The sequence below is a fragment of the Loxodonta africana genome, chromosome 1 (genome assembly GCF_030014295.1).
Source record: "Loxodonta africana isolate mLoxAfr1 chromosome 1, mLoxAfr1.hap2, whole genome shotgun sequence".
In the NCBI taxonomy this organism is placed as follows: domain Eukaryota; kingdom Metazoa; phylum Chordata; class Mammalia; order Proboscidea; family Elephantidae; genus Loxodonta; species Loxodonta africana.
In genome coordinates this window covers 220,348,320-220,360,457 of record NC_087342.1, presented here as the reverse complement: position 1 = coordinate 220,360,457, position 12,138 = coordinate 220,348,320, and the positions used below count along the sequence as shown (strand labels likewise).

The window sequence follows — 12,138 nt, the reverse complement described above, 5'->3', positions numbered from 1 at the left end:
CTGCCCCCGCTCCCAGTCTCTGGGACCTGGGCGGCAGCACGAACACTCACCTGACGATGGCGGCCCGCGCCGGGGGTGGCCGGCTGCCCCGGCCACGGCTGCTCCGGACCTGTCCGTCCTGCAGCCGCCGCTGCCCGAGCAGGCTCTCGGGGCCTCCACCGCTGCCGAGGGCACGGCAGGGCGCAGCGAGGCGCCGCGGCGGGCCCGGGGGAGGCTGAGGACGGCGGAGTTGGCGCAGGACGAGGAGCAGCCGCGCGCTCATGCTGCCTCGCAGATAGGACAGCGGGGACTGATGGAAAGCGAAAGCGCGCAGATCCTCCCGCCGCGCGGAAATGGGACTGCCGAACACGGAGGCGCGGCGGAGCCGAGTCCTTCCCGGGTGTGGCGGGTGTGGGCCGGTCCGGAGAGCCGCGTCCTGCGGGTGACGGGCCGGCGGCAGGAACGGCCTGGCGCTTCCTCCGCGGCCGCAGCAGGAGCCCTTAGGGGGCACTGCATCTAGTGGCCGTGACGTTCGGAGGGCGGGGGCCTGCGGAGCACGGGGCTGCTCGTTCGCGCTCCCTGGACCTCACCGTTAGGCTTCCTGACACTTTCAGGGACTACTCTAAATTTAGTGAGGGATCCAAGTCAGAGGAGGGCGAGGCATGAGGGTGGCGTGGGCCCTTCCTGAACCCTTGCATCCTTCCTCTCTTCCAGGATGCCGGTAGCACCCTCGGCCCTCAAATGCCAGTTTTCCTCCTGGAAAAGCATGTGGCAGTATGTTCTGCTTAGATGGGGGGCCTGGGTTTGTTTGTGCAGGAGGCGGCCTAACAGCTAAGAGTGTGTGGATCCTGGAGTTCAAATGTTGTCTTTGTAACTTAAGGCAAGTTACTGAACATCTGTGAACCTTAGCACCTCGTCTGTGAAGAGATTAGCAATGCTCTTCCTTCTAATTTTAGGATGTTGATGTTGTTAGTTGCCAAGGAGTAGATTCAAACACATGGCGACGCTGTGTGTGCAGAGTTGAACTGCTGCATAGGGTCTTCCAGGCTGTGACCTCTCGGGATCAAGTTGCCAGGCGTGTCTTCTGAAGCACTTCTGGTTGGGTTGGAACTGTCATCCTTTCAGCTAGTAGTCTAGTGCTTAAAACCTTTCAGCTAATAGCTGAGCAGTTAAATGTAACCCAAAAGGTGGGAATAATACTAGTCGGTGGTTAAGAGGTACTGGTTTTCTATCAGCCAACAACAATAGGTGCTTAAAAACCCCCCAAAAACACCATACTGTTGTTAGGTGCCATCCAGTTGGTTCTGACCCCATGTACAGTAGAATGACACACTGCCTCGTCCTGCACCATCTTCACAATTATCGTTATGCTTGAGCCCATTATTGCAGCCACTGTGTCAGTCCTTCCCATTGAGGGTCTTCCTCTTTTTCACTGATGCTCTAGCAAGCATGATGTCCTTCTCCACGGACTAGTCCCTCCTGATAACATGTGCAAAGTACCTGAAACTAAGTCTCCCCATCCTGCTTCTAAGGAGCATTCTAGCTGTACTTCCTCCATGACAGATTTGTTTCCTTCTCCTGTTAGTCCATAGTATATTCTTTGCAAACACCAGAATTCAAAGGCTTCAATTCTTCTTTGGTCTTCCTTTATCATGGTCCTGCTTTTGCATGCATACGAGGTGACTGAAAACACCATGGCTCGGATCAGGCACACATTAGTCCTTAAAGTGACATCTTTACTTTTCAACACTTTAAAGAGGTCTTTTGCAGCAGATTTGCTCACGCAATATATCATTTGATTTCATGACTGCTGTTTCCATGGGCGTTTGTCTTAGTCATCCAGTGCTGCCATAACAGAAATACCACAAGTGGATGGCTTTAACAAAGAGAAATTTATTTTTTCACCGTCTAGTAGGTTACAAGGCCAAATTCAGGGTGGGTGCTGGCTCCAGGCGAAGGCTTTCTCTCTCTGTCAGCTCTGGAGGTAGGCTTCCGCTGGTTGAGGAGTTTCTCGGGCCGAGTGACCCCTTGTCCAAAGGACACGCTCTGCTCCTGGTGCTGCTTTCCTGGTGGTATGGGGGTCCCCAACTCTCTGCTTGCTTCCAATTCCTTTTATCTCTTGAGAGATAAAAGGTGGTGCAGGCCGCACCCCAGGGAAACTCCCTTTACACTGGATCAGGGAGGTGACCTGGGTAAGGGTGCAGTTGCAATCCCACCCTAATCTTTTTAACCACAGGCAAAGATTATGATTTATAACACATACGAAAATTACAAAATGGAGGACAACCACACATGGCCTAACCAAGCTGATACATTTTGGGGGGGACATAATTCAGTCCATGACAGCGCTGGTTGTGGATCCAAATAAAATTAAATTTTTGACAACTTCAACCTTTTCTCCGTTTGTCATGACATCGCTTATTGGTCCAGTTGTGAGGATTTTTGTTTTCTTGATGTTGAGGTGTAATCAACACTGAAGGCTGTAGTCTTTGATCTTCATCAGTAAGAACTTCAAGTTCTTTTCACTTGCTGTGAGCAAGGTTGTGTCATATGCGTATCACAGCCTTCTTCCAATCCTGATGCCCCGTTCTTCACAGTCCACTTCCTCAGATTATCTGCTCAACATACAGATTGAATAAGGATGGTGAAAGGATAAAACCCTGATGCACACCTTTCCTGATTTTAAACCATAAACTATCCCTTGTTCTGTTCGAACAACTCCCTCTTGGTCCACATACAGGTTCCTCATGAGCACTATTAAGTGTTCTGGAATTCCCATTCTTTGCAGTGTTATCCATAGTTTGTTATGATCCACACAGCCGAATGCCTTAAACCCCGTTGCTGTCGAGTCGAATGCCTTAGCGTAGTCAATAAAACACAGGTAGACATCCTTCTGCTATTCTCTGCTTTCAGCCAAGATCCATCTGATATCAGCAATGATATTCGTGCTTCCACATCCTCTTCTGAATCTGGCTTGAACTTCTGATAGTTCTCCGAGGATGTACTGCTGCAACCTCTTTTGAGTTATCTTCAGCAAAATGTTACTTGTGTGTGGTATTAATGATATTCTTTGATAATATCCTGTTGGTTAACCTTTTTTTGGAATGGGCACAAATATGGATCTCTTCCAGTTAGTTGGCCAGGTAGCTATCCTCCAAATTTCTTGGCATAATGAGTGAGCATTTCCACTGCTGCTTCCATTTGTTCAAACATCTCAATTGGTATTTTGTCAAGTCCTAGAGACTTGTTTTCACCAATGCCTTCAGTGCAGCTTGGACTTCTTCCTTCAGTACCATTGGTTCTTGGTCATATGCTACCTCCTTAAATGGTTGAACATCTACCAATTCTTTTTGATACAGTGACTCTGCATATACCTTCCATTTTTTGATGCTTCCTGTGTTGTTTAGTATTTTTCCCGTAGAATCCTTCGATATTGCAACTCAAGGCTTGATTTTTTTCAGTTCTTTCAGTTTGAGAAATGCTGAGTGTGTTCTTCCCTTCTGGTTTTCTAACTCCAGACTTTTGCATATTTCGTTGTAATTTTTTGTATTCTCCAGCTGCTCTTTGAAATCTTTTGTTCATCTCTTTTACTTCATCATTTCTTCCATTTGCTTTAGTTACTCGACATTCATCAGCAAGTTTTAGAGTCTCTTTTGACATCCATTTTTGGCCTTTTCTTTCTCTCTCGTCCTTTTAATGACTTCTTGGTTTCTTCATGTCTGATGTCCTTGATGTCATTTCACAACTCATCTGGTCTTTGGTCATTAGTGTTCAGTGCAGCAAGTCTATTCTCGAGATGGTCTCTAAATTGAAGTAGGAAATACTCAAGGACATACTTTGGCTCTCATGGACTTGTTATAATTTTCTTCAGTTTAAACTTGAACTTACATATTAGCAATTAATGGTTTGTTCCACAGTTGACCCCTGGCCTTGTTCTGAGTGATGATACTGGCCTTTTCTATCATCTCCTTCCACAGGTGTGGTCAGTTTGTTCCTGTTTATCCCATCTGGTGAGGTCCATGTATGTAGTCACCATTTATGTTGTTGAAAATAGGTATTTGCAGGGAAGAAGACATTGGTCTTGAAAAAGCCTATCCTGCAATCTCCAGCGTCGTTTCTATCACCAAGTCCATGTTTTCCAACTACTGTTTCTTGTTCTTGGTTTCCAACTTTCGCATTCCAATCACCAGTGATTATCAATGCATCTTGACCCCATGTTTGATCAATTTCAGACTGCAGAACTTGGAAAAAACCTTGAATTTCTTCATCTTTAGCATCAATGGTTGGTATGTAAATTTGAACAATAGTCATATTAACTAGTCTTCCTTGCAGGTTTATGGATATTATCCTATCACTGACAGCGTTGTACTTCAGGACAGATCTTGAAATGTTTTTGATGATGAATGGGACACCATTCCTCTCTAATTTGTCATCCCTGGCATAGTGGATCATATGATTTTTTGATTCAAAATGGCCAATTTCAGTCCATTTAAGCTAACTAATACCTAGGATATTGATCTTCATGAATTCCATTTCATTTTTGACTTCCAGTTTTTCTAGCTCATACTTTGTAGGTTCCACGTTCCAATTACTAATAGATGCTTGCAGCTGTTTCTTCTCATTTTGAATTGTGCCACATCAGAAAATGAAGACCCTGAAAGCTTGACTCTATCCAGATCATTAAGGTCGACCCTACTTTGAGGAGGCAGCTCTTCCCCAGTCGTCTTTTGAGTGCCTTCTAACCTGAGGGGCTCATCTTCTGGCACTATATCAGACAATGTTCTGCTGCTATTCATAAGGTTTTCACTGGTGTCTTAGTCATGTAGTGCTGCTCTACCAGAAATACAAGTGGATGGCTTTAACAAATTTATTTCTTCATAGTAAAGGCGGCTAAAAGTCAAAATTCAGGGTGTCAGCTCCAGGGGAAGGCTTTCTCTGTCAGCCTTCTCACCAATCTTCCCACAGACTAGGAGCTTCTCTGCACAGGGACCCCAGGTCCAAAGGACATGCTCTGCTCCCGGCACTGCTTTCTTGGTGGTATGAGGTTCCCCTGTCTTCTCTGCTTGCTTCTTTCTTTTATATCTCAAGAGATTGCCTCAAGACACAATCCAATCTTGGAGACTGAGTCCTGCCTCACTAACACAACTGCTGCCCATCCTCCCTCATTAACATCATAGAGGGAGGATTTACAACATATAGGAAAATCACACAATACCAGGAATCATGGCCCAGCCAAATTGATACACATTTTTGGGGAGACATAATTCAATCCATGACAACTGGCTAATTTTTTCAGAAGTAGACTGCCAGATCCTTCTTCCTAGTCTGTCTTAGTCTGGAATCTCAGCTGAAACCTGACTACCATGGGTGACCTTGCTGGTATTTGGAATAATGGTGGCATAGCTTCCAGTATCACAGCAACACGCAAGCCCCCACAATACAACAAACCAACAGATATGTGGGGAGCTTTTTACTAGGTGCTGGATAAACCACTCATTTAATCCTAGAAAACGTAACGAGAATTATTGTCCTGACTTTAAATCTCAGAAAACTCGTTTCGAAATGTCAGTTGATTTAGTGGCAGAGCTAGGAGTTTGTCTGACTCCAAAGATCATATTCTTAATCTTACACTATTTATATTTTTTATTGTAGGATATTGCCACATCTGACATTCTGATGACTTTGTAGGGTACAGGAATAGCTAACATTTTCAGAACCGTGTAAAGTAGGTATTACTGCCATTTCACAAATGAGGAAACAGCTTCACAGAAGTTCTGTTTTGTACAGCAACTAAACAGCAGAGACCAGACTTGAATCACCATTCACCCACTGCCTTTACGTTCTCAAGCAAGTCACATAACCCCTGGGAGGCTTATTTGCCTCATCCTTAAAATGAAGACCACTCATTCAACAGACAGTCGGTGACCACTACGGAACACCAACCACACTGGCCACAAAGAGGAGACTTTCCAGTGCCTGCCCTCAGGAAGCTCTGAGGAGGAACTCTGCCACCCTAGTGACAGTTGCCACTCCGCTCTACAAGTACCGCAATACTCATGTTTAAAAAGGCTTGTGAGGACCACATATTGTATGACTCCATTTGTATGAAACATCCAGAAAAGGCAAATACACAGAGGCGGAAAGTAGATTAGTGGTTGCTTTTGGCTGGGGGCATGGGGGAGGGGGAGTTGGAGGGTGACAGTTAAAAGGTCCAAGAATTCTTTTTGGAGAGATGAAAATGTTCTAAAAATGGATTATGATGGTGGTTGCAAACTTGTGAATATCCTAAATATCCTTGTGAATTGTACACTTTAAATGGGTGAATTGTATGGTATGTGAACCGTATTTCAATAGAGTTGTTACCAAACAAAAAAAAAAGCTGGTAAGTACCTTGATCACTGTGCTCTTTTAAGAACTATCTATACGGGATCAGAGGATCCGTGGTGGTACACATTCAAAGCACCTGGCTGCTAACTGAAAGGTCAGAGGTTTAAACCTACCAGCCGCTCCAGGGGAGAAAGATGTGGCAGTCTGCTTCTGTAAAGATTACAGCCTTGGAAACTCGATAGGTACAGTTCTACTCTGCCTACAGGGTTTACTGTATTTCGGAATCGACTTGAAGGCAGTGGGTTTTTGGGTTATACAGGATTGAATTGATAAAATTGATAAAAGCAACACAAAAGTTAGACAGGGAGCTTAGGGAGCAGGGGGTTTATGTTACTGGGAAAGAACAATTTGGAAAAGGAGGGTGAGAATGGTTGCAAGGCCTGAAGAATGTAATCAATGTCAATGAGTTGTGCATGTAGAAATTGCTGAATTGGTGTGTGTTCTGCTGTGTTTATTTTCAACAAAATAAATTATTAAAAAAAAAAAAAAAAACAGTGATGAGGTGATGGAAATGGTTGGGGGTCTGGCTTTTGGAAGAGAATCAGGGAAACCCCCAGAGGATCTGATGCTTGAGCTGAGTGGTCTTTTTAAAAATATATAGTATTTCTTTCTGATTATTAAAGGGTATTATCAAACAACATCATTAATATATCACATGCTAGCAAAATTTTGATGAAGAGAGAATTCAGAATCAACTACAGGAAGCTTCTAGAAGTTTAAGTCAGTTTCAGAAGAGAACGTGGAATGAAGAACATCATAGCTGATGTCAGACGGATCTTGGCTGAAAGCAGACAATACCAGAAGGATGTTTACCTGTATTTCATTAACTACACAAAGGCATTCTACCGTGTGGATCATAACAAATTACAGGGAACACTGTGAAGAATGGGAATTCCAGGACACTTAATTGTGCTCATGACCAACCTATACATGGATCACAAGGCAGTCATATGAACAGAACAAGGGGATACTACATGGTTTAAAACTGGAAAAGTTATGTGTCAGGGTTGTATCATTTCAACCTACTCATTCAATCTATATGCTGAACAAATAATCCAAGAAGCTGGACTATATGAGGAAGAGCGAGGCATCAGGATTGGAGGAAGATTCATTAACAACCTGTGATATGCAGGTGACAAAAATGAAGATGATATGAAATGCTTACTGATGAAGATCAAAAACTACAGCCTTCAATATGGATTATACCGGAACATAAAAAAAAAAGAAAATCCTCACAACTGGACCAATAAGCAACATCATGATAAATGGAGAAAATACTGAAGTTATCAAGGATTTCATTCTACTTGGATCAATAATCAACTCCCATGGAAACAGCACTCAGGAAATCAAATACCATATTACACTGGGCAAATCTACTACAAAAGACCTCTTTAAAGCTCTAGAAAGCAAAGACACCGCTTTGATTTCTAAGGTGTGCCTGGTGCAAGTCATGGTTTTTTCAGTTGCCTCATACGCATACAAAAGCTGGATCATGAAAAAAATCACAGGAGAACTGATACATCTGCATTGTGCTGTTGAAGAGCATGGAATATACCACAGATTTCCAGAAAAATGAACAAATCAGTCTTAGAAGAAATAAAACTAGAATGCTCCTTAGAAGTGAGAACAGTGAAATTTCACCTTACTTATTTTGGATATATCATCAGGAAAGACCAATGCCTAGAAAAGGGTATCATGTTTGATAAAGCAGGGGGTCAGAGAAAACAAGGCAAACCCTCAAGAAGATGGAATGACATAATAGGCACAACAATGGGCTAAAACATATAAAAGATCATGAAGATGGCACATGACTGGGCAATATTTTGTTCTGTTATACACAAGGTTGCCGAGAGTCAGGGCCGACTCCATGGCAACTGACAACAACCACCTTTATTTCTGATTGTAAAAATGAAATATTCTTAACACACAGATTTGGAATGTGTGGAAAAGCATAAAGTGAAAAAAGAAAAATTCACCCACAATACGAAACAGTAGCACAGAAGACAGCAAACAAGGATGAAAAGAAATGGCTTGATTCCACCAAGGATGATGCCAAACAAATGGCAACCAGTGACAAAACCTGGGTACCAGACAATAAACAGCTAAGGAATTCAACACAAAGAGCAGAGTTAAGACCTGGTGCTGACTTACCACATCAGTACAGACTCAGCAAGCCATGAGTAGCGAGGCACAAGCGGTCTCTGTGGGTACCATTATAAGGTCAAAGGCTTAGGTCTGCAGCGACAGATAGTCAAGACTATGTCTCAGTGGGACTTCCAAAATAATTGTGGAAATAATTGACAATGAACACCCACATAAGAACAAACAAAGCCTATTTATTCACCAATTGGTATAGCAAGGGAATCAGCCACCATCACTTGTGTTTGGCAGAGACCCAAAGGCAGGCAGGAAAGCTTTATAATGGAAAGAAGGGAAGGCTTCAAGTGTGCACAGATCAGAGGCTAAAGGCATGGGGAAGCCGGAGGTGGGCTAACTATAAACAAGGCATCCTATGTGATTGGTGAGGGGAACATTTTTTACTTCTTCAGGGAAGAAGTTGATCCTAAGTTGTAAGCAAGTACAAAAATTAAGGAAGTGTAAGTTGTTAATCAAGTCCTGGCCACTTCGGGCACATTGTTACAGGGACTGTTGTTTGGCTTCGTGGACTGGTCACTGCAGATTGGTTCTCAGAGTTATACGCAAGTGGAGATATATATATATATATATATATATATATATACACACACACACACACACACGTAAAATGGACAATGGCTGGACCACGCACGGTCTGGCCATGGTCCATTTGTTCATTCAGTCACTCAGTCTCCTCTTTCGGTCATTCTCTTGCTTGTGAGAGGTTGACCCATTTCGGGAGTTTTTTTTAGAGATCCAGATCTTCACCACTTGGAGACTGCTTAGTCATTTTGAAAGTCAGTTGTTCTACAAGAACTCCTTGACCTTTTCGCTCTTGTAACATCTTGACAATCATCTAACAAGAAAGCAGCTGCACAAAAGTATTTAAGACTCTGGATGGAACTCAATGGACCAGATCACTGCCACTATGACAAAAACAAGAATATAATGTTCCTGTGAAATGTTTTGGAACCAGGAACCCCAAATGCCAAACCCAGGCCAAGAGAACAGATCCCATGGGCCAGGAGGATCAACCTTAGACAGCCAAATAGCTTTCTCCTTAAGGCAATGTACATCCTGTTCTACCTTGCCTACTCTATTGATCCAGCTACAACAGAAAGTATTAGCAATGGCACAGACATCACTATGACTAACCAACGAGAAATCTAGAGCAATACAACTGTCCTCTACTACTCATGACAATGAGTTGAGAATGGTCTGTACTCCATCTAGGGCAGAGGTAGTATCATTAATAACTTATGCCAGAATTAGTAATAGGTTTCATACTGTCTTTTCTATTTGTTTGATTCCCACCATTGGAAATGCTGCACTGACAGATAAAAAATGAGTCATTAATTCCCCCTGCTCTAGATCTAAAAGTACTTCACCATTTGTGTACTGTTTCTCACAAGGACTGGTATCTGCCTGCCTCTTAGCCTGGAAAACTTCTCTCTCCAAGTTCCTCAGCTCTTGCAGAAATCAAACTGGGTTTGCTCCATCACTGCCCTGCTCCTGGGTAAAGATGTGATATGAAAGGGAAGACAAACTATGAAACAGAAGCCAACGCTTCAGACTTCCAGGATTCTAAAGATGGACAAATATTTATGAGGACCAAACAAATTATTCCTCCAAATAACATGTTAAATTTTTTTCCAAAGGGCCAAATTTGCAAATACCAACTTTCTCTGCTCCCCAAGTGTATTAGCAATCTTTGCCTACTGAAATCCACCTTTAAGCTCATTATACATGTATTTCAGGAAAGCTAGGCTTTTCTCTACAGAGGAAATAAAAGACGGCAGTTGGCAGATGCCAAGTCCAAGAGGGAGCCACTGAACCCCACGGTCACAAGGTGGAGGCCTCTGGGTCGGGCCACGGAACCCCTCCTCTCCATACTTCCAAAAACCAAACCAAACCCATTGCCTCCTAGTGGATTCCCACTCGTAGCGACCCTCTAGGACAGAGTAGAACTGCCCCTTGGCGTTCCCAAGGTTGTAATTTTACCGAAGCTGACTGCCACATTTTTCTCCCAAGGAGCGGCTAGTGGTTCAAACCCACAACTCGCCAGTTACCAGCTAAACGCTTAGCGACCACGACGCCAGCGCTCCTCTTCAGCACCTTGCAATTCCGAAACCGAAAGCGGAAGTGCGCGTCCTCCCGCGCAGCCGTGTTTGGTCGCGCTCCCGCTCCGGCGTTTGTCAGCGCCCTGCCTGGCCCCGTGCTGCTGTCCCGGGGTCTCAGGGCGCTGCCTCTCCGCCCACCCTGGGCTGCTCCGGAGCCTGGCGACTTCCTGTAGCCACACTATGCCGGGCCCTCCCGTATAACTCTCTGACTTAAATTTATAACACCCTCAAGAGAAATGTTTTTGACACATTTTCTAAAAACTTCTTCCAAGAAGTCAAGATTTTCCCTGCTTTTTGGTCTTTGCTCCAGGTATTTCCTCTGACTAGAGAAAAACTTCTTAACCATAAGAATTCAAAATTTAAAAAAAAAAAAATCCAATAATTCTTATTATTTAGGACTCACCTCAAATGTCATCTCCTCAGGGAGTGCACGTCCTGCCCCCAGAGAGTTACTCCCACTCATTGCTATGTTTAAATGTCACTGAACTTTTCAGAAGGAGGTAAATCCAATTTAGATTGATACTAACCTTAATCATGTAAACACAACCAAATTAAATTGAATATTACCTTTGCTCCATTCCCCTGTGCAACAGGCTTCCAGCAAACAAGAAGCTGTGAAGCTCTGCATTGTGCTGATGGCAACTTCACACCCTCTTTGCTGTACTGGTCACTTAGATTTCTGGTGAGTCTGCTAGAGCTGTGATGTCCACTAGCTAGATGTGGCTATTTCAATTAAAATCAATTAAAACTAAAAGAAAAAATTCCGTTCCTTTGTTGTGCTTATCATGTGTTCAATGCTGAATAGTCACATGGGGCTATAGCGGCTACCATATTGGACTGTACAGAAACAGAATATGTCTGTCTCCCCAGAAAGTTCCATTGGATAGTGCTACTCAAAAGTATATACAACAGGCGATAATTGTGTGTGTGTGATTATTTTGTGTGTATCCTCAATGATCAATTGTCATATGTCAGAAGAAATAAGAAAACAAAACGTATAGTGCCTGCCCATACATTTACAGTCTAGTGTGGGAGATAGTTTTAAACAAATAATGAAAAACTAGGGACATCTGATACCCGTAATGAAAGGACCTAAGAGTCAGGTTGGACTACTTGAAAGGGAAAAATATTTTGTGAAGATTCAAAAAATTAATTTGATTTAGTTACATGCATGGTTGAGCAGGGCTGATAGTATGTGTGATGGGTGGGTGTGGAAAGAGTATTTACTTGGGCAAAATGAGTGTGTAAATCTGTGAAGCAGCCAAGAACTCAGTATTATCCATTCCTTGGTGGAAATCAGAGATGATTGAAGCAGAGAAAACAAAGTGTGGGTTGGGGGTGGGGGCTGTGTGAGCCAGACCAGAAGAGGCAAGGGCAACAGATCGTCTAGAACCATGCTGACTACTGTGGGCTTTTTGAAGGCCAGTGGACAGCCACTGATGGGCATTAAATAGGAGTGGGTGTGAGTACATTTGTGATTTAAAACAGAACCTGACCAAGCCATGATATTTTCAGT

The 12,138-nt window shown here is 43.5% G+C and overlaps 1 protein-coding gene across 18 annotated transcripts in view; it reads right to left on the bottom strand.

Annotated features, from left to right (window-relative positions):
- Positions 1 to 12,138, bottom strand: part of MTHFD1L (methylenetetrahydrofolate dehydrogenase (NADP+ dependent) 1 like) — a 254,772-nt gene that overhangs the window by 221,489 nt on the left and 21,145 nt on the right. For 4 of the 18 annotated variants that reach the window (XR_010323119.1, XM_023547699.2, XM_023547747.2 and 1 more), the window contains exon 1: positions 51 to 383. The exons of 1 other annotated variant lie outside the window; for it this stretch is intronic. Coding sequence is in view for 12 of the 17 variants with exons in the window: in XM_023547699.2 (XP_023403467.1) it covers positions 51 to 262 (212 nt within the window). In the remaining 5 variants the exon portion in view is untranslated. Of the gene's footprint in view, positions 1 to 50; positions 384 to 10,503; positions 10,618 to 12,138 lie in introns of those variants that run through there. 13 more of the 18 variants (XR_010323131.1, XM_023548440.2, XM_010600959.3 and 10 more) reach the window with 6 other exon arrangements.